At 47.3% G+C, this 22488-nt stretch overlaps 1 protein-coding gene and 1 long non-coding RNA gene across 2 annotated transcripts; one reads left to right on the top strand and one right to left on the bottom strand.

Moving 5' to 3' along the window:
- Positions 1 to 1265: 1265 nt before the first annotated feature.
- On the top strand, positions 1266 to 20592 carry PPM1D (protein phosphatase, Mg2+/Mn2+ dependent 1D). The gene is made up of 6 exons (XM_041720038.2): positions 1266 to 1844; positions 5909 to 6137; positions 8256 to 8380; positions 14565 to 14755; positions 15902 to 16141; positions 19177 to 20592. Exons 1-6 carry the CDS (start codon positions 1406 to 1408, stop codon positions 19708 to 19710), a joined length of 1758 nt encoding a protein of 585 aa, XP_041575972.2. The 5' UTR covers positions 1266 to 1405; the 3' UTR covers positions 19711 to 20592.
- On the bottom strand, positions 19973 to 22486 carry LOC115497718 (uncharacterized). Its single transcript, XR_003963294.4, has 2 exons — positions 22063 to 22486; positions 19973 to 21822 (listed from the first exon to the last, which is right to left on the bottom strand). It is a non-coding gene; the product is annotated as an uncharacterized lncRNA (long non-coding RNA).
- Positions 22487 to 22488: the final 2 nt, after the last annotated feature.

Consider the following 22488-nt stretch of genomic DNA (forward strand, 5'->3'; position numbering starts at 1 on the left):
TTTTCTTTTTTTTTTGGTTGACAATTTTGTCAGTTTGTTTGTTTTCTGATTCCTTTGTAATTAAAAATGTGGGTGGCAACGCAGGCCTGGCAATTGATGTGTCATGCCCGTGGTTTTTATGTTAATTAAGAGGGAAATACATTGTGATGCTTGGGATTGCATAAAGCTCAAATTAGTCTTTGTCTCCTTTACACACTGTTGAAATGCCCAATATACTTCTATAAAATACTGTTATGAAACTTGATTGTCAGTTTATTAAAGTAATTCTATATTGGGGTTGATGATCTGGTGGTTTGATCTGAGGGTATAAACACCTGTAAAGTAGGAAGGGATCCTTACCTGATTGGATTAGTGTGGATTAATTCATTAATGGTTGTAACAGGTTTGCAAATCCCTGAGTGCTCCAGGAATCCAAAGTTTTTTTGATATCCTTTTTATTTTTTAAATACTGCTGACTTTAATGTGGTTGGTGGAAGGAAATCCAAAGGGCTTGCTGTCCTTAAGCCAAACAATTATCTCCAGAGAAGTATTTTTGCAAAATTCCGCGGTGATTTTCACTGAAGTGAGAGGAGGCTCTGGGAGCTGGCAGTAAAACAATGTCTGGCATTTCAGCTATAAAACCAAAATACACAAACCCCTCCAGCGTGAAGGAAACGTCTTAAACGGTCATGAGCATAAAACCGCGCCAGGATGTGTAATTCCAGAGGGGTCATCGGTGGGAATCGAGTGGGAAAACAGGGATGAAAGCAAGGAGAAGGGAAATACGGGGGAGGTCTGAGTAACAGTGGGGTTCCTGGGACAGGAGGGCTGAGTAACAGTTCCTGGAGCATGGGGAGAAATCTTGCGCTCCCCGTTCTGCATCCTACTTGCGATGCTGAGCTCTGTGAAGCATTTTTGGATCGGGGGACCTGGGGGACACTCATCGCTCCCTGCACCTTCCTGGTGAGGGCGACAGGAGGGGCAGACCCCGATCTCTGCTGGGCAGCGGCAGTGCCCGAGGGACCGGCCTGGAGTTGTGTCTCCTGCGGAGAGTGCCGGGCTCCGCAGGGCATGGGCACGGCCCCGAGGCTGCCGGAGCTCCGGGAGCGTTCGGACAGCGCTGCCCAGGGGGATTGCTGTGCTGTGTGGGCAGGGACAGCAGCGGGACCGGCGGGTCCCGGCGGGTCCTGGCGCGGTTTCGGGCTCGCTCCCACCCGCCGGCCGCAGGGGGCGCGGCGGAGCCCCGGCCGCGCCCGCCGCCCCTTCCGCCGCGGCGGGGCCGGCAGGGGGCGCTGGGCGGGCCGGGCCCGTTCCCGTTCCGGCGGGCGGGAGCGGCCGGACATGCCCGGGCGCCGCCGCCGCCGTCTCCAGCAATAGTCGCGGGCAGCGGCGGGAGCGCCGCGCGGAGCCGCCCCCCGTTCTCCCCATGGAGGGGCCGTACGCGCTCGGGGTGAGCGTGTTCTCCGACCAGGGCGGCAGGAAATACATGGAGGACGTGACCCACATCGTGGTGGAGCCCGAGCCGCCGCCGGCCGGGGCGCACAAAGGCGGAGCGGCGCCCGCAGGCCCCGGCGCCGCCGAGCCCCCGGCCGAGAGCGGGCGGCGGCGAGGGGGGACCCCGCGGGCGGCCGAGGACGGGGCGCAGCCCCCCGGCACCGGCCCCGGGCGGCGGCCGCGCCGCTCCGTCGCCTTCTTCGCCGTGTGCGACGGGCACGGCGGGCGGGAGGCGGCCCAGTTTGCCCGGGAGAACCTGTGGGGCTTCATCAAGAAGCAGAAGGGCTTCTGCTCGGCCAAGCCGGCCGAGGTGTGCGCGGCCCTGCGCAAGGGTTTCATCGCCTGCCACCGCGCCATGTGGAAAAAGCTGCGTAAGTGCCAGCGCCCGGCGCGGACCCTCCGCTGCCCCCGCGCCGCCTTTTCCTCCCCCTCTCCGCACTATTGTGAGTGCCTGCCTCCCTCCCTCCCTGCTGCCATCCCCGCGCCGGGAATCGCGGCAGGGCAGCCCGGCCGCCCAGCCGAGTAATTGCGGAGAACAAGAAAAACTGGAGGGCACGCTGGGAGAAGAGAGATGTAAACACAAGGCGAGGATACGCTGTTGTGTTACGTAGCTGGGAATGGTGCGATGGTAGGGCTGCAGTTTGTTTTCAGCCTCAATTTCCAAGTTCGATTCGTTGGGAAGGTTTTCATCTTGTTGCCTTGGGTAATCACACTGAACTCCCCCTTAGATTTCCCTTGCGTCATGAAAAGGGGGGAAAAAAAAGTAATTTTAACAAACTGAAATGGTCTGGGAATGTTTTTTCCCTAGCGGTGCTTCTGATTGTTTTTGTGAGTCCTGATGGAAGAATTGAAATGTGGCTGGTTTATAACTCGCTCATATGCGAGCATGAGGGAACACTCAGTGTCCCTGACAAATAGAAAACACATCCTTAGTATCCTGAGGATGGTTTTGCTATATCTAAATATATATCATCATTAGTATTTATGTATGTGTTAGTTGTTTAATTGCAGTAGCACAGAAGGTGTAAAGAAGTCAATGTTGAGGACAGGAGCATGCCCAGACAAGTGACAGTCATCATTCCTGTACTCATCCTTCTCACCGAGGTCTTGTGAGGCTGCAGTTTGAGTTTCTGAAAGGCTTTTTTTCTTCCTAAGATGAAGGGTCTGACTTAGAGTGTGGTTGTTTATATAGAATGTGTGTGTATCGTTTTTGCATTTAGGCATTCAAAAGCTTCAGAGAAAAAGCAAGAGCAGAGTTCAGCGTGTGAAAGGAGGTGTGGAACATGGTAAAACTGGATTCAGAATAGTGGCAGTGACAGCTGGGCTTGGGAGGGAAACCTGAAAAGCAAGAATTGCGCTCAGAGCACCCTGGGCTTTCAGTGAGTGGTTTAGGAAGGGTGTGGGGTAATGACAGTTTCATTTTCCTTTTTCTTCAATAGCAAAATAGAGAAGTTGTACAAATGTCAGATACTTGAGGAGATATCGGGGAAGAAGCAGTAAATTTGAGGGTACAGAGGGAAGGGTGTGAATTTTAGAAGCACCAGAACTTGACCACATCCTTGGCAATGGGGTGTGCAGCCTCCTGGGCTGCAGGGCTGGGTGATAAGGAGCAAAATGTGTGAACAGGGGGACATGGCATGGGCTGGGGGAAGATAAGGAGTTCAGTTTTCTGGCTCTTGTGGCCCTGGTGTGTTATTTGTCACTGGAACTCTGTGTGGGCACCAAGGCTGGGAGGAGAAGAGTGCAGGAAGCTCTGTTTAGTAATGGGTGTTTAGCAAACAGCACCGGGGTTGTGGAAGCAATTTAAATTGTTGTGAGAAACAGCACAGCTCTGGCTGGGAGCCTTTGATGGCACTTCGAGGTGGACTGTTTAGTGAACTCCAGAGCATGTTTGCTCCTCCTGATTCCTGCTGCACGTGCTTAACAGCCCAAGTTCTGTGGGACAAGCCCATCATTATCTCTAATTTATTGCTTCATCCTGTTATGGAGTCCCAGTGTGAATTCTACTGACAGGCAATAATTTTCCATATTACCACGTGTAAAGCAGCTTTTTAACTGTGTGGTGGTGACCCTGTGGACACGAAATGGAGACTGGCTGTGTTGGTATCTTGAAGGGTGTGGGAGAGTGGTTTGGAATTTTGGGGTGGAGGATAGAGTCTTTATTGCTTCCAGTTGGCTGTTGGAAGGGAAGGTTTTACTCAGCTGCTCTCTTGGTTGTTGGAAGTTCTGTAGGTATCCCCTGATAGACACAAACCACACTGCTCATGACAGTACCAGAGAAACTAAACTAGAAAAATGCCCATTTGATTGTTTTTTGTGTTAATTCTGTAGTAATAAAATTCTCTGAATGCCAAAGATCTTCTGGAGTAAGAGTTCATTTTGGAAGCTACAGAACGAGTTGAGTTTGAGTTCAAAGTTACAAAGCTGAGTGTGAAGGGCAATGCTTTTCAAGTAGAGGGGGGAAAAATGTTTTAGAAAGATGTGCTGTTGATGCTCCTGATCCATGGAGGAGTTGGATGCATGGATTTGATTTTAGTACTTGAGCTCAGAAGAAAGCCCAGCAGTTTGACACTTTTGCTGGTTCCTGGTGAGACACAATCTCTACAGAGAGAACTGGGCTGTATCTAATACTTATCTCTGAACAGGAGCAAGGCATGAACTGCAATTTTAGGATGACAGGCAGATAATTCCGGGTTTTGTTGAGCCTAAAATCTGGGGCTGCTGCATCATTCTTTCTCTCACAAGTGGGTGATTTCCTTCTCTCTGCTCTGCATCCCCATAAAGACTGATTTGACTCTCTAATACATTTTATTGCTGTTCAGAGGTTGTCACACTGACAGAAACTCATTAGTTGCAGCTTGTTTTCTGTTAAGTGCATGGTTGAAGTCCTCATTACCACTTGGCTCCCTCCCTTGTTTGCTTTCCTTTTGGAATGTGTTAGATTTAATATCCACAGTTAAAACTGCCAGACAAAGTACTTCCAATAAGCTGATTGAATGTTTGTGTTCTTGAAATAAAGCTGCTCCTAGGGAGAAAGTGTTTCAGTATTTAGAACACAAAGCTAGAACTCTTGGAACTTAAATGTTTAAATTGTGCTGGATGTCTTGGTAGCTCTCACTGAGGAAATACAACTTTTATCTTCATCCTGCCTGTGAATTCTGCTTCTCCAAATTCTCCTTTTCCATCACCTCTTCCATGTCTTCTTCCCTCAGGCACCTGAACATCATTCAGTGCCACTAGAACTGAAGTTCCTTATTTTTTTTTTATTCTGTTTAAAGCTTTAGAAGGTTAAAATAGCTGTTTTCACAGAGGATAAGGTATAACTGGGTTTTCCTTTTCTTTCCTCGTGTGTTTATTTGCCCTGTGTTTGTTGTGCCACAGGCACAAATAGAGAATGCAGTGCTTTGGCAGCCTGAGCTGGGTATTTCCTGCAAACAGCTTGTGTCACAGTGGAATTCCTGACTTGTGAAGTGCAGGAGATAGAATGTGACAGGGAGATGAGCCCCCTTTGGAATTTGTCTGAAGATGCTGAGTGGGTGCAGTGAAGAAGAAACATGAGGTTGCTGTTGGCAGTTGGAATGAACTGATAACTGGGAGCTGAGCCTGCTTTTGTGGGTGCTGGGGTGGGGAGGAGGATGGTGTGGCTGGGCTGGGGCTCCATGGGGGTGTTGTCTCAGTTTGTGCACTCTTGGGGAAAGATGAACTTGTGTGTGTAGACACAAAAATAGGAAAGGCATGAAAGAGAAGTTTTGGGTGGGATGTAATTGGAGAGAGTAGTGTAACAACAAGTTCATAGAAGTGGTTTGAGGGCAAAGCAGTTGAGGAAGGAGATTTCCCTAACCAAGTGTAGTTGTGTTATTACTCTGAATCCCAGGGATACCGCCTGTAAAATTTGAGGAGAGCACACTGAGATAGTCTGAATTATTCAGCCCTCCAAAGGGAAATGTGAGTAAAACCATTTGAGATGTCATTCAGCACAAAATGTTGCTGTTCAGCCTATGAAAATAAAATAGCAGTTTTTCTCCCTCCCAAGGGGATCAGGAATGTCCACAAATCCTGATTACCAATCAAATATCCAGACAAAATAACTGAATTTTGGACATTTCTACTGCTTCGGACAGGGAAGTGAAGAGTAGCTCTCAATGAAACACTTCACTGATTCTGTTCAACCCCCAAGGGTTCTAGTGATGCTTGGAATATCAAACCAGAGGAGGCAGTTTTTAGAGCCCTGCTGTGGTGCTTTGATGCTGTGTCAGTTTAAGCTGAGGCTGGGGAAGGATGTCCAAGGAGTGGGGGGACCTGGGGACGCCTCTTGGCCTGGCTGTTGTTGTAACATCCCCCAAGCCTCAGAGGGAGGCACCCCTCACAACATTCCCAGTTCCCCAGAACTAAACCTGTGCTTTTTGTCTGTTGTTTGCCTGGTTTCTCCTTGCAGCAGAGTGGCCCAAGACCATGACAGGCCTGCCCAGCACGTCGGGGACCACGGCCAGCGTGGTGATCATCCGCGGCTCCAAGATGTACGTGGCCCACGTGGGCGACTCAGGAGTGGTGCTGGGGGTCCAGGACGACCCCAAGGATGACTTTGTGAGAGCTGTGGAGGTGACACAGGACCACAAGCCAGAACTTCCCAAAGAAAGGGAGAGAATTGAAGGCCTTGGAGGCAGGTAGGTTTGTCTGCTTTCACTAAGCTTGAGCTTGTTGTCACTGAGCACACAAGGAGCTGAATCTCTGCTATTTATCTTTTGTCCTCTTAATTTTTCTTACAGCTTACTGGGGAGTAAATTACAGGGATCCATTGTTACACAGTTGTGTTTCTTGCTAGTGGTTTATGGTGTATCCAGAATTTTAATTTCCTGGTGGATCATGCAGCTGAGGAGTGGTTACAGTTCTAAATGTTCACCAACAACTTTTTGCAAGCAGAGATGATAATTTTTGGCCTATTTTCCTTTAAATTCTGAGGAACCTTCAGGTTGTGCAAATTGCCTTTTCACGTAGGTAAAATGATACGGGGTCTGGAATATCCAGTTTGTCACAGCACTCTAATTTCTCAGGCATCCTGCATTGTCCCCGAGATGACAATGGCAGCTGTTGAATAGGCTCCTCAAAACTTCTGCTTAGGGAACATGAGAAAAATCCTGGATTTGAAACAAAACCCTCCCTTTGCTGTTCTAACACCACAGTTTAGCACCTGTCCTTCCAGGAGCCATTCCTTCCCTGGCAGGAGCTGGCAGATGTTGGCACACCTGAGCTGGTGTGTGTTCCCTGGGAGTGAGGGCGAGCAGGCAGGGCTCTGTCAGGTGGCACAAATGTTCAGAGACAACCCCCAGGGCTGGGATCTGGGAGCTCTGTGTCCTCCCAGTGCTGCACCAGATGGATGGGCAGGGATCACTGAAGGTTTTCCTGCTGACATCATTCATCTGGGAATGCTGTCAGCCCATTAACCTGCAGATATTTGTGCCTCTGGCAGGTGGGAGTTGATCAGAGGCAGTTTTGCTGTAGGTTTCCAGGATGTTTCTCAGAGACTGGAAATCTCTGAAGGTGCAAAGAAGCATCCCCTGAAACTTAGTATCTCCAGGAATGGTTAATTTTTAATTTTTCTTGTTTTTACTGGCGCTCCTCCTGTTTTTCCCAGGCTGGCTGTGAGGCATGTGGTGGGAGTGAGGTGGAACTGTGCAGCTGTGCTTGGGAATGCCTGGTCTGTCATGAGAGCAAACTGGGAACACTTGATGAGAGAGCATGAGGGAGTCTTCCATTAAAATGCTCTTTTCCCAGTGACAGTCTGAGTGTGGGATGAGGTTTTCTTTCCAATAGTGACTGAAGTGAGCTCTGTGTGGTCATTAGCTGTACAAGTGGATGAGATCAGGTTTTAGGATGTGGTGTTTGTGACTTTGCAGTCGTTAAGGCCTTTGAAGTGTCAGGATGTGCATCTTGAATGGCTTCAGCATGGGGAATCTTGAGGCTGTTCCAGAGCTGCTCAGTTTCCAATTACCAATGGCTGTTCCTTGGATGAAAGAAACTTTCAAGTATCCAGTTCCTAACTTGGTTGGGACCAAGCTTTGCTAGTTCCTGGTTTCATTAGCTCTTATTCCCTGGTGGTTCATATTTGTTCTTTCTTCCCTGCCTGACACAGCTGCCCCAGTTACCTGCTCCGTGGCTCCTTTGACCCTCCAATGCCATCTGGGAGAGCAAAGCAGTGCTCAGTGCCTCGGAGCAGATGTTCACATGCAAATGCAGAGCTGTTCTCCCTATCTCCTGCTTCCTGCAGACACCAGCCCGGGACAATTCCTCTTTTGTGTCTGCCTCCTGTTGGTGTTCCTTCCATCAAGCAAATCCTTTCAGGAGGCTGCTCCTTAATGTCCTGTTGTTTCAACTATGCCATGCTGCTCTGTACAGCCAAATTTTGGGAGATGGAGAAGACCAAAGGAGGAACTTTGTGGAATTTACACCTGAGTGAGCTGATGTTGAAGGTCCTCATGTGAGGGAGGCAAATCCAGTTCTGCTCTGTCTTTGACAGATGACACCCTTGCATATGTTGTAACCAGACAGAATTTCTTCCAGGTCTTCATTACCTCACTTTTTATTTTCTTCTGCCCCTCCTCTCTCACTTTTCCCCTTGGCTTTCTACAAAAGTATCAAAGTGCTGTTGAGTGTTTTGAAATAGGAACTTCCCCGCGCGTGCCATCGTTATTACCTCCACATTTGCACATTTACCTGGTTTTGCCTCATTGACATGAACTTCCTCGTTGCTGTTGCTAACCTCTGGCCCTGTCTGGTGCTTTCAGCGTGATCAATAAGTCTGGTGTGAACCGTGTGGTGTGGAAGAGGCCCCGGCTGACCCACAACGGCCCCGTGCGCCGCAGCACCGTCATCGACCAGATCCCCTTCCTGGCCGTGGCCAGGGCCCTGGGTGAGTGCCTCAGCTCAGTTCATCCCCTGCCTTTGCCCAAACACTGAATTTACAGAGCTCTCCTCGCTTGCCTGCTCAAATTCAGGGCCTTGAAAGTGTGTTTTTAATACAATAGTACTGCATTTTTTGAATAATGCTGTAACTGGGGAGAGAAGAACGTGACTTACAATGTGCAGGGTTTTCAGTGTCAGCCCTACAAGAATGGGATTTAATTTTCCCACCAACTAGTCAAAAATTACAGTCCCATTATCTCAGTGAGAAGGAGACAAATGTGCTCTCCCTCCTGGAGACACACAGGGCTTGCACATTTTCATTTGCACCAGAAATGAATTTTTGCTGGATGCTGCATGAATTGCTTCAGTCTTTCTTATGTGGAGAATCTTTTTTTTTTTTTTAAGACTTGGCATAGAATGGGATGAAAATCAAATCTGTTTAACTTTAACTTGCCTTTATGGGAGCACTAGAACTGAGAGGAACTGTCTTTGAGGAGCACCTCATTCCAAGGACAGAAAGGGATATGGCAGGACTAGAAATTGTCCTGGAATATCCTGTGATGATTTTTTTTTTTGGGAAGTACTTCTTAACTGAATTATTTGGTATCTCTTACCCATGAGTGTTAGTGTTTCTGGTCATTTTTCTCCTTAAATTCAATTGCAGAATGCCAATCTTTGGCTGCTCATGTTTTTTCCCTTTGTGCAGTGAAGAATCCTCTCTGCAGGGGTACCCAGAACAGGTTTGGTTGGTGGGAGTTTGGTTTTTACCTGTAGGAGCTGTGCTGTAACTGCTGCCTGGCAGCTTGGCAGGCCCGTGGCAGTGCTGTCAGTGCTCCTGGGTCAGCTGGCAGTGCCCGTGGGGACAGGCTGTTCTGGGACCAGGGTCTGGCTCATTCCAGAGCCTTGCTGTGTCTGATTTCACAGGCAGGAATAGCTCTGCCACAGGGATTTGTCCAGAGTTAAGGAGAAGTTTGCAGTGATAATGAACACGGAAGAGTCAGCTGTGTGTCAAGCGAGGAGTCACAGGTGCCTGAAAGTTAAAAATTTTAATTTTAAGGACTTTTTCTCAGTATTTGAAAGTCTTTATGTGCTATATTTCAAGTAGTATAGAGTTTATTTTGTGGTTAGAACTGTCTTTAGAATTTGAGTGAATCCTTGGGAGCTAATAAATGAGTAGCAAAAAAAACCTTCATGCCCTGAGCAGCACATTCCTGTTGTTCCCTCCTGCAGGACAGGGGAAGTGTTCCTTCTGGATTGCAAAATGTGAACACTTAATTTTGATGTATCTTTTGTTCCTGTGATTGTAAGTTTGTTGCCTGTCTGAAGAGCTGGCTGGCTTTTGATCTGGTTGCTCCCAGCAAGCTGAACAAAAGGATTTGGCTGGGGTTTGTGTGCAGATGGGAGTTCAAGGAACCATGCATTTGTTAGCCCCCAGTGCATTCTTTGCCAGCAAGTGCATGAAGAGAGGATTACTGGAGAGTTTTCAGGTCCACAAAATGGGAACACCTATCTCTTAACAGTTTTGGGATTTGAAAGCTCAAACCCCATGCTGGGACCAGCCTCCCCTCCTGCCTGGTCTCAACCTGGATAAAAATTTTTAGCAGGACAACAAGAATCTTTCAACAGAGAAGCCTAGAGTTGGGAATTTATTTCAAATGGGGGAGATTATCTGATTAAAACCCCTAAAATTTAGATCATAGATGGTATTTTAAGTATCTCTCTCTTACAACACTTAAAAATACCTTGATGTAGTCTCATCCCCCAATCTTGAAGTGTAATGCACTCTTAAGGAGTTGAGGAAAGGTTTTGGAAATAGCAGGAATACAGCACCGTGGAAAAGTTGCACTCAGCCAGCAGAAAATCCTGGTGCAGAAGAAATCCTTGTGGCCAGATTAATTCTGTTGACATACCCTTCCCCATTCTGATTGTCAGAAGTGCCCTTCTGCCCTAAAATAAGCATTTGTGGTATGCACAGTGGCTGTATTTAAGCATTTAAATAATGCTTGATTTATTTATAGCCCCATAATAAGTCAGAAGTATTTGGGCTTTGTGCTGTCCCTGTAGAGCATCTGTAAGATGCTTTAATGCACACAGCAGGTTGCTGTATCTGCTAATAAACCATTTTAAGCTGTAGTTCTGTGTTTTCACAGCTACTTCTGCTGACCTTTTCTGGGCAATGAGAACATATTTTTTTAATATACTGATTTGCCTTGTAATAGATACTCAAGAATGTGTGGTGAGAGATTGCCTGGCACTGCTGGAGGTGTTTAAATGAATGAAGGATGAAACCTGAGCCAGGAGCCCGATAGTTCAACCACTCCCTCCTGTGGGAACATGAACTTGCTTTCCCTGGGTTTTTTTAAATGTAGAATACAATAGACTCACCCTATTTCAGGTGGAGTAGCTTGCACAGGACAGGTTTGGCTCTCCCCAAGAGCAGGAATTTCCTGCTGCCCTCTAGGAGCAGTTCAGTAGCAGAGCAGGGAATCCACGGGCAGCTGCTGCAGGAATCTTTGACAGGGATAGGGAAGCTGTTTTCCAGAACAACTGACTGGATGCCAGAGCTGCTCTGTGAAGCTCTCTGAATGCACATACCATGAAATCCTGGAGAAGAGGCTATGGCTGACCTCAAATGATCTGAGGAAATTGCTGTGTAAGATTTTAGAGTTGTTTACATGCATTTAACTGTTTTTAAAATTAAATTACCAAATAGAGTGGGCACAGCTGCCACTCGGATTTTCCTTCCTGCTCCATTGTAGGCCATGAACCTGAGTCACATGGAATTGTATAAGTTGTATTTACAGCAATTTCCAGCTTCTATTTATAATTATTTTTCTGTTTTATCTCTATAAAACCAGACAAACTTGGGGTGCATTTGGGATTCTTCTCTAGTCCTCAGGATATGTTGCTGTAGCTTGTAAAATTTTCTTCAGCCCTGAGACAAAATGATAAATGTGCTGTGCCAAATGCAGTGTGTGCTTTGCTCTGGGGATCTGTGTGTAACACACATCATGTGAGGGCACCTGTGGCTCCTTGTGGAGAAAAACTTTGATTTAAAAAGCTCTGGGATTAATCAAACTGAGGTTTTATTTTGGACTGAGTTATGAAAGTAAAGTTTTTTCTTTCCTCTATTAAAATCAAAAGCCCTTTTTATATGCAAAACAGCATCTCCAGAAACTGAAATGAAAGATTTGATTTATGCAATTTCTAGACACGCTTTTGCTCTAAGGCTTTGGGCTTAATCCAGTCCAGCCCACTTACATGATGGATTGTTTTTGTTTGTAACTTCCATTACTTTCCTGGCAGCGCTTGACTTAGAAGTAGCTTTGTTGTTGTATTTTACAAGGTAACAGTAAGAGAAACTGCCTAGTTTGATACATTCTTACAGGCAGCTGAATTAGTTTCCTGCTCCTTTAGTGTCTGATTTCAAACATCTATTTCATTTTGTAAGATGCCTTGGAGATCTCTGTATATTATTCTGGTTTGAGTCAGGACTAAGAAACAGGTTTTTCTGGAAGATATGGAAGGAGCTACATTAGTAACTTTTTTTTTTTAGTTTGGAAAAGAAATAGGCAAACTTGCACTGAAAGAAATACTCCCAGAGTGTAAGTTTTTAAAGAACAAAATTGTCAAGAGTTTTGTAAATGTTTGGTTTTTAATTCGGAGCAAAAATAGTCTGGCTCCCAAATGGAAGCCTGAGAGCCTGGAACGCCAGCCTCTGGCACATGCCAGGCTGCCAGGGGGTCACTGCTCTGCCTGCTTGCTTTGGAACACAATTAAAGACTTCAGAGCACTTGGAAATGCTCAGGGAAACGTGTTCTCTGCTTTCTGCCTGCTCTCCTCTCCCTTTTCCCTTCCCAGAGTTGTACAGAGGCTGCCACAGAAAATACCTCTGCAGGTTTGTACTGCTGGGGTGGTAAACTTCTCCAGCTGGGCAGGGGAAGGGGGACACAGCTGGGCAGGGAAAGGGGGGCACAGCTGGGCAGGGAAAGGGGGGACACAGCTGGGCAGGGAAAGGGGGACACAGCTGGGCAGGGAAAGGGGGACACAGCTGGGCAGGGAAAGGGGGGCACAGCTGGGCAGGGAAAGGGGGGCACAGCTGGGCAGGGAAAGGGGGGCACAGCTGGGCAGGGGAAGGGGGACACAGCTGGGCAGGGAAAGGGGGACACAGCTGGGCAGGGAAAGGGGGACACAGCTGGGCAGCAGCTCCAGAAAGTTTTGCCTTAGGTTGGGGAACTCTGCCCTTCAGGGAAATACAATAAATAAAAATAGAAACGTTCCCCTCCACGTGAGATGGGCTGGCCGTGGTGGGCTCAGGGTTGGAAGGGGCTGTGGGCTCACGCTGTGCCCTTCAGAAATTTGTGATCCTTGGAGCTGGCCTTGTGATATTCCCAGTTATCCCTCTGGGAAGCCTCCTTCTCTTGGAGCAGATCCCCTGGAGTCAGTGTGATGACTGCTTGGCTGTTTCCTCGGGAAGGGCAGCAGATGGACACGATGACACACGTATTAAAGAACTCAAATTAATGAACATCAGGTTATTTTTATCACCCAGCACAGTGTTTTTAATTAAAAGCCCGATTCAGCTAATAACATTTTGTCATTTCTCCCACATGAGTATGAACAAACTGACAAATGGATGTGTAAAAATATTATATATATATTGGAAAGTGATGCTGCTCTTGTTAGTTTTACCTGCTGTGGCCGTGCCAGAGTGATGTGAGAAACTCGGAGTGCAGGAGGACTTTCCGTGGCAGTTCACATGCAAGAATTGCTCAGCTCTCGTGTTACAGTATTTATTTTGATCTCGCTGCCAGCTGGCTTTGTCGGCAGCCTGTGGCAGCCGAGTGCACCTCTGTCGGAGCAGGCTTGGCTTTTAATTAGCGCTCATTAGCAGCATGTGCTTGTGGGATCGGGGCTTTAATGAGGATGGGCTGCGGTGGAGTTGGGGTAATTGAGTTGAAGTATTCCCTTTCCTGCTTCTGGAAAAGTCTTTTCAACTGGTTGATAGCTCAAGGCAAAGCTAATGGAGGCAAGGAGGAAGACAAAAAGCTTATTTATTGTCTTCAAAAGGGTGCTGATGGATGTGGAAGAAGCTCCAGGCTTTGTCCAGCAAAAAGCAAAAGAAGAGCCTGAAAAAACCTTACTCTTGAATTGCTGAGCTTCTGTTTGCTGCTCAGCTCTGACAGTCCAATTAATTTCTGCTTTTAAAGCTGTGTTCTGCACATAGAAATGTAGCCAGTGCTTGCAATAATAATAATGTTACTTTTTGCTGCTTATCACTACAGGAAGCTGCTTATGAACATGGAAATAAATTTCAAAAAGAGGTGTTAGGGCAAATAAATAGATACATTGAATAGAATAGAAATAAATTGATATGGTAATGCATTTTTCTGCTGGAGTAGTTTTTATTTGAGGATGGTTTGGAGGGAGCTCTTGAACCAGGGGCTGATTTGACTTGGATGCGTTGTTCAGCTTTGTTTCTGGTGAGGTGACCCCAAACTCCTTCACACAGTGAGAGACATTTAAAAATAGAAATGTTCCCTGCACCAGGCCATCCCAGGGAGAGGCTTGAGCTCTTATTTGCTGCCCTCCTGCTGGAGCACAGGCAGTGTCCGTGTTCCTGTGGCTTCTGTCCAGCTCCCAGACTTGGCACATGGTGTTTGGCTGCAGAGAGCCCCGTGTGGCCTTCAAGTGATGCTCGAGCTGTGGGAGGAAAAGGAATGGCAAAGGGAATTTGTTTGACAGGGAAAAGGCTTCAGTCTCCTCCTTTGCTTTTTTTGTCCCTTCCCTGTGGCACCTGTGCACACAAATATTTGCACATTTGGTGGAATCAACAAAGCAAGGTTTTGCTTCTGTTTGAGGAGAGCTCAGTTAATTCAGATAGGTTTTATTTTGGAGAGTGGTTACGGTTTCAGCATTTTCTAGGTATTAATCTGTTTAATTTCTCCTTTTTTCACAAATACTTGTTTTAAGAGAGTAGAATACCCCCAATTACATCTTGATTTAGTTTAAAGAGGATTAGAAGGTGGCAGCAGCTGAGCAGTGACGGGGCTGGAATTTCTTTATATTCCTGCTGGTGACTCAAGACTTATGGTGTTGGATTTCCTGGGATGGAACATTTTTCTCCGTTTTCCAAGAGTGAGATTTCTCATGTGTTATGTAAAATTCCAACCCATTTTCTGTTTTGCCAGGTGATCTCTGGAGCTACGACTTCTACAGTGGGGAATTTGTGGTGTCCCCCGAGCCCGACACCAGCGTGCACACGATTGACCCCCAGAAGCACAAGTACATCATCCTTGGCAGTGACGGGCTCTGGAACATGATCCCACCTCAGGATGCCATCTCCATGTGCCAGGATCACGAGGAGAAGAAGTATTTCATGGTGAGAGCAGTGGCCAGAACTCAGAGTGGAAATTTCTTCCTTGTTACCTCTAACAAATGGTCAGCCTGATAGGGATGAGAAGTACCCCGCAGAGTTGGTGGGCTTTAGGCAGATTGATGGTTTTGCCACAACATAAAAGTTGGTACAATGTGGCTGATGCTAAATACCACGAGTGTTAACATAGCTTAAATTATTTGGTTTATGTTTTGGGGAAATTTGACTAGCAGGGTGTTAGTTGCCTGTGAGTAATAAAAGAGATAATGAGTTTCTTCTCTAAGGAAGTTACACAAAATGCTGTCTGAACATTAAATTTATTTCACATTAAGGTGCATGTTATAATGCAGACTGTTTAGACTGAATTAAATTACTCTGATTTATTTTACAAAACAGTTGAGAATTTATATTGGAGCATCAGAGAATAAACACTCTGCAAGCCCCACGAGGGGCTCTGGAAAGGCCGTAGGTTGTGTCCCAACCTATCACAAGCTCCTTGTGCTGTTTAAAGCACCGTGTACATGTGGAATGTACCACAAACTGATTTAAAGGTGGAGTTAAGAAGGAAGATGTGTTTTAATTAGCATTTCTGGAGGTGCTTTGGGGCATGGTTTGTAGGAATGTGTGTGGCATGAGGTGCCCTGAGGTGAGGTGGTGGCTCTGTGTGACACCCTGTGTGACAGTGTCCCTGTGTGACAGTGTCCCTGTGTCCCCAGGGCGAGGCACGGCAGTGCGATCCCCTGTGTGACAGTGTCCCCTGTGTGACAGTGTTCCTGTGTGTCCCTGTGTCCCCAGGGTGAGGCACGGCAGTCCTGTGCCTGGATGCTGGTGTCCCTGTGTGTGACAGTGTCCCCTATGTGACAGTGTCCCTGTGTGTCCCCTGTGTTCCCAGGGCAAGGTGCGGCAGTCCTGTGTGCGGATGCTGGTGTCCCCTGTGTGACAGTGTCCCCTGTGTGACAGTGTCCCCTGTGTGCGATGCCCTGTGTGACAGTGTCCCTGTGTCCCCTGTGTGACAGTGTCCCTGTGTGTCCCTTTGTCCCCAGGGTGAGGTGTGGCAGACCTGTGCCTGGATGCTGGTGTCCCCTGTGTGACAGTGTCCCCTGTGTGACAGTGTCCCTGTGTCCCTGTGTGACAGTGTCCCTGTGTCCCCAGGGCGAGGCGCGGCAGTCCTGTGCCCGGATGCTGGTGGGTCGGGCTCTGGGCCGCTGGCGGCAGCGGATGCTGCGGGCGGACAACACGAGCGCCATCGTCATCTGCATCGCGCCCCTGCGCGAGCGCGGCCGCTGGGACGGCGACGAGGAGCTGGTGCTGAACCTGGCCGAGGGGCCCAGCTACAGCAGCCCCGATGCCGGCAGCCTCTCCCCCTCCCGCTGCTGCACGCCCCCCCTCAAGGTAAGGGCTCTCCTTTCCGCCTCCCCCAGCTCCTGGGGCGATCAGAACATGGCCAGAGATTCAGAAATACTCATAGAAACTCCTGAGGTGTTAGTTTGCCTCATTATTTAATGTTGCTGATTTTAATTTTTACTGTATATGGCTGGATAATCTATTACTGAGATTGGCTCAGTTGGTTAAAACATGGTGTTGCCATTCGTGATCCTTGTGGGTCTCTTCTAGCTCTGGATGTTCTGTGAATCCACAGTTATATCCTCAATACTTCCACCTGCAAAGGTTTTGAGGGCTGGACCAACTTTTAACAATGTTTATTAAAGAACTTTAGCACTCTGCCTTTGGTGTTCCAGTTTATGCATGCTCAGAATTGCTTCTGGTTGTTTATTGGTAACTGTTGATCTGTGCTCCCTCCCTAATGTGGAAGAAATTAGTACTGTTACTTTACACACCTTGAAATGCATTGTCTCTTAAAGTAAGTTTTCTGAGATCCTCCCCAAAATTCAAGGCAGCCTTTTGAGGCAGAGAGGAACCAAAGTGGGGCTCAGAGATATCAAAAGAAACCACCCAACACACCCCTTAGAAATCAGGCTGGGCAGTTTCTCTTCCTGCCTTGCCTGGTGCTTGTGTAGCTTGCCCAGCCCAGGGATTTCAGATCATGAACCTGTTCCTGACAGGGCGTGCTTTGATTTGGGCTTGTTTGGTTATGGTGGTGTTGGGCTTTGATTTTATTTTTTAAGGTCAAATTTGTTCCAACACATGTTGCTGTAAAGAACATTTTCTTTCTGTACCGGGAGTTCTCATTATCTTCCTCTGGTTGATTTGATGCTCTTTGTTGGAGGCAGGGACATCATAACATAAGTCTTTCTGCAGGCTGCAAGTTTGAGTTGTTAACATAAAGCAGAGCTCTTCAGAGAGTTTTTGTTGTGTTCTGGCTTTTCTTTCCCCCCCTCTAAGAGCTGGAGTGTAGTTATGAGTGGCTGTTTGTTTCAGTAATTACCAGCTGCTCCTGATTTAAGTCACTGTCCTTTGATGTTCTGCAGAATCTTCAGATAATTGTCCTTTGGGCAAAGGAAAAGAAAGCAGAAATTAGAAAGGGAGTTTTAAACATTCCCTTGGGAGAAACACACTGCTAATAAAATGGCAAGCTTCAACTTTGTCTCCTCCCCTTTCATCTAGTGGAGCAAAATCCATGAAAAGAGCTTTAAACCTAGTAAAATCTTGAGAAAAAAAAAAAAATTTTAAGTGCTCCTAAAATTTTCAATCACAGTTTCTGTGAGGGAAGCAGGGATGGCCTTGATGCCTGACAGCTGCTACCTGCCAAAACAATTAATTTGGAAATAGATGCAAACTAAAGTTTCTTAATTAAACAAAAGTATTTCTTAATTGCTTGTCCTTCTGGTAGCAATTACTAATACCAAATTAATTCCAGTATTCCTGAGGCCAGTGAGGAAGATTGATTGGATTGTTGAGATATTCAGTGGGTGATTCGTGGCTTATTTCTCCTGATTTGTTACATCACTCTCCAGCAGTCCATCCTCTGCCTTTCCTTGGCTTCCCAGAGCCTCCTTCAGTCTCAGCTGTTTGCACCAGCAGCAGATGCTGGGGAAGAGAGCCACAGCATGAAATGTCTTGCACAATGAAAAACATAAAACTAAGTTTCATGTGACAGAATGTCAGAAATTAAATTGAGCAGCTGAAGTAGCGTTGCCAGAGCTGCTCTCTGTGTGATCTGGTGTCCTTCTGGCTTCTGCAGGAACTGAGATGAAGAATAACCTTTAAAATTCCATTCATGAAGGTCTTCCCTCTTGTGTAGCTAAGTGTAGTAAAGGAATGTTATCTAAACGGTTTTGTCTACACACGGGGAGCCACAAAGGAGTAGAGAGGAGTGGAAAACCACTGTGGATGCTGGGAACAATCCTGATGTCTTTTCTTTTGGAGTGCATTTTATTAAACCTGGAGTTGTTGTGGCTTCAGAAGCCTCTGTTTATTCACTGAGATGTGTCCCTGACTGTTTCAGCAGCGTGCATTTCAGTTTCCAGCACATGATTTTCTTAAAATAATAACTGCCATTTGCCTTCTGCTGAGGGAGTGTAGTGTGGCCTTGAATTTTACTTTTGAAGGACTCACCGAGTAACCAGGGACGACTTCACAATTAAATCTTTAATAAGGTCAGAATTCCTGTCTTCAGGGCGCTGCATAAACCCTAATTTTCATAATCCTCCTGTGGATAGTGAGAGCAAGTATTGTCCCCATTTTCCTGTTGGTAAAACTAGAATGAGGCACAAACCCTTCTCGGGGGCTGCAGGAGAGATGAGGGGCAGAGTTTAGGAAGTGCCTGGTTCTCAGCACCTCACTGCCAGTGCTTCCCAGGGAGTGGCTGGATGTGCTGTGAGGGATCCACAGGCAATAAAAAGTGTCACTGCACAGCAAACAGGAATATTTTTAGCTGGCTGGCACTGCCCCTCGGTGTGGGCAGCTTGAGGAGGAGCTTGTCCAGCCCCTGCAGCCTGGTTATGCAGTAACTGAGAGTGCTGAACACGACAAAGGTCAGGAGGCTCTTGCTGCTCTTTGGCCACTGAGCACACATAAATCAGGGGGCAGTGCCTCTGTCCGTGTCTGGAGGGAAGTCGTGGCTCAGTGTTGGAAATTCAGCTGCTGCAGATCCCAGAGCTTACAGGCACTGCTTTCCGAGTTCCCAGCGGCTGCCTGCAGGTCCCTCAGTGCTCTGCAGCTGCCGTTCACATCCCAGTCAGAATTGTTTGCATCCCTCAACAGGGAGAGAAGATGAGTCTGCTGTGGAGTGGGATTCTCCTGTCTTTGATAAGGCTCAGGGAAATTCTCCAAGTGCCACACACTGTCTGCACCCTCACAGGATAAAGTCTGTCCCTGGCAGTGTCCGAGGCTGGCTGGGACAGTGGAAGGTGTCCGTGCCCATGGCAGAGTTTGGAACCAAGTGATCTTGAAGGTCCCTTCCCAGATCATTCTGTGATTCTATGATTATATTTATGCCCTAAATATTTTGTTTCCTTTTCCCTCAGCTTGTAGAAGATGACCCCTGGCCACGACTGAACTCTGCTGAGCCCATTCCTCCCCTCCTGCACAGCAACATGCTCTCAGAAAAATACCTGGAGCTGCCAAACGAGATTGCCAAAAGCAATTTACCTTCCTCGGGAGGAACCCCGAAGGATTCAGCCCCCCAGGAGGAGAAGTGCAGCAAAGCCCTGGCTTTGAGGCTACAGGAATCCTACAGCAATGGTTTGTCGGTCAGCCTCTCCCCTTCCAACTCGGCCAACTCAGGCACGGACCAAAAAGGCTTCAAGGTGTCCCCTACCGGGCACGGCAAGGCGCAGGACGCGGAGAGGCCGCCCCCGGCCAGCTTTAAGCGGACACTGGAGGAGTCCAACTCGGGCCCGGCGCTGAAGAAGCCGCGGCGGGCGCTGGCGCGGGGCGAGGCCGCCGGGCCGCAGCGCAGGAGCCCGGCCCGGATGGCCATGCGGCGCAGCCTCCGCGGGCAGAAGAAGCTCAGCAGCTCCCTGTTCCACCCGCCCCGCAAAGCCGTGTGCGTCTGCTGAGCCGCCTCTCGGCCGCCACAGCTCTGCAAGCCCGAAGCTCTTCCCGTTCATTTGTTTTTTTGTTTTTTTTTAAAGTAGGAACTTTTTTTGGTATCCGACAGCTTTATCCCAGCCTTGTACTTGCTTGTATTATAACTGTGAATTTTGTAGATGTGTAGGGTATCAGTCACTGTAAAATGTGTGTAAATTTGTATTCCTTCATATAAATGTAGTCTCTTTTCTTCCTTGTATAATTGTTACGGCGGGGCTAGGCCTTGTTTAAAAAAAAAACAAAAACAAAACAAAAAGTAAAATAATCCTTTTTGTTAATTTACTAAAGTCATCAATTTGTATACGCTTCTTGTGAGGAGAATTTCACAACTTTTTAACTAAAGTAAATTATTAAACAGAATGGAAGATATGTATTTTCGTAGTCTGATACGTTCCACCTAAAGTGTGTCTTTTAGAGAATACACTAGGTCTATATTTTGGTTTTAAATTTTAGATTTCTCTACTCAGAAATGAAATGTATGTGGAAGCAGAGATTTGAGTCTTGCTTTACACACCTCCATGTCGATTTTATGTTAATTAAAATACTATGCAGTATCTTATTTAGTTGTATTTTTTGTAACAATAATCATCAAAAAAAGTATTTAGCAAAAAAAATGTGTTTTAAAAACTCCAACTCCCCAGAGCATCCGACAAAGCCATTCCCATCCCCTGTTCCAAATGGTGGCATTTCCCCAGGCATCACTGCCCTCTTGAGATGTGTTTTCTGCTATTCCAATACCAATGGTGCTGCTAATACCTTTCAACACAAGTTCTTAAATTATTTTATGACTATTTTCATTGACTGTGTGGACCATGTGTATGTTCACCTCAATAAAACACATGAAAATTTGATGAGGATGCTTTTTATTTTTTTAATTTTTGTTTCAACCTTAAGTGCTGGTATTTATTCAGCAGTGAAATATGAATTATTATTAAAAAATATTTATCTGGTACTCATTAAATATCTGAATACTCTCCCCTTTCTCACTGTGGCTTAGGAAACAAGACATCCCAGTTAGATTTATGACAGAACAGATCTTGGCACTTTATCCTGAATGTTTGCCTGTAGCAATAATTAAATTTTTAAAATTTTATTTTGATGGGAAAGCAAAGGGGCAGTACTTCATCCCTGTGGCCAGGACGGTTATTTGTAGATCCAGTTCTTTACTGCTGGAACAATAAAACATGGCTTGGAAGCAGGCCTGCTATCTATATGTGTTACCATGGTTACAGAAATCCCAGGGGATTTTATTCCTGAAAATATTCCCTTTCATCCATGCTGGGAACACAGCGCTGCCTTAGGAGATGAAAGAAACAGCCTGTCCAAATTGGATCCTGCAAAGATTTATTTCTGTGGATGTGGGGAGTAACTTCAGTTCATAAAGTTTTGCTGTGATGTTGAAATTCTGCCCCAGATGGGGAGGAAAGGCTGCAGAGGCCACAACTGTGTGTGGCAACCGCCTGGCAACAACGTTTGCAACAACAATAATTACCTGTTTTCAATTAGTTTGCACTGAACCTTCTAAAGAGTGACTCTAACACCTCGGTTAGATGACTGTGTTACTACTTATAAGGGAAATATGCAAAAAAAAGAGATTTGTAGTGAATTTCCCAGGGTTTTGCTCTACACAGAAGCAAAGTTTAAGTTTCCACAGAATTCTGCTGCACTCAGAAATGTGAGCCTCATTGAAGTTTCCTCAAGCTGTTATAAACTCAGGCAGCAGTTTACTCCTGGGTAATACTTTGCCCACCTCTTTTATCATTTCTCTGAAATTAATATTCAAAGCTGAGACAGAGGAATTTCCACCTGGTAAGTTAACAGAGGCTGCTTTGGTAAGATCAAACCTGAGTTCCATCTTGTTCTTGTGAAATAAAGCTCTGAGCTGTGCAAACCTGCTCATAGGCACTTTGTGAATGTTTTCAGTTGCTGTTTCATTCTTCTGGTATGTGGATGATGGTGGTGTCACAGCAGTCAGGTGCATCCCCAGAGCAGGTCACCCTCTCCTGACCTGGTGCCACTGTCTGGAAAGCTGAACCAGGGCCCTGTGTGTCACCCTGAGGCATCTGGGCAGTGCTGGACACCTGTAAACATAAATCACACACTGGGCTGGGCTGGGCTGGAGGAGAACTTAAACCTCACCCATGGGCAGGGACCTTCCACTGTCCCAGGGTGTTCCAAGCCCCATCCAGCCTTGCCTTGGACACTTCATGGATGGGGCAGCCACAGCTGCTCTGGGCACCCTGTGCCAGGGCCTGCCCACCCTCACAGGGAATTATTTCTTTCGATAATCAAAATCTACCCTCTGGCAGCGTGAACCATACCCCGTGTCCGGCCACGCCAGGCCCTTGTCCAAAGTCTCTCTCCATGGCTCTTGGAGCCCCTTTGGTGCTTCTTTGGCCCCTCTTCAGCCGCGTCCCCAGCGCTGCCACAGCACCCGAGCTCTGAGGGGCACCAGCTCTTCTCCCCTGCAGATCCGGCACTACCCCTGAGCTCTCCAGCCTGGAGACACTGCAGCTGGGGGCCGCCGCGGCCTTTCCCCCTTGCCGGGACTCTGCCTGCGGCGTTCTGCTCGTTCCGCACCTTCCCCCGGCGCCTCCGAGCGAGTCCCTCCGTCACGGCCCCTCAGGAGCCCCTCACGGTATCCTCACGGCCCCTCAAGGTCCCTCAGGGTTTCAGAATCCCTCACGGCCCCATCAGAGTTTCACGGCCCCTCAGGGTCCCTCAGGATCCCTCACAGCCCCTCACGG

This window comes from Taeniopygia guttata, chromosome 19 (assembly GCF_048771995.1).
Source record: "Taeniopygia guttata chromosome 19, bTaeGut7.mat, whole genome shotgun sequence".
NCBI lineage: Eukaryota > Metazoa > Chordata > Aves > Passeriformes > Estrildidae > Taeniopygia > Taeniopygia guttata.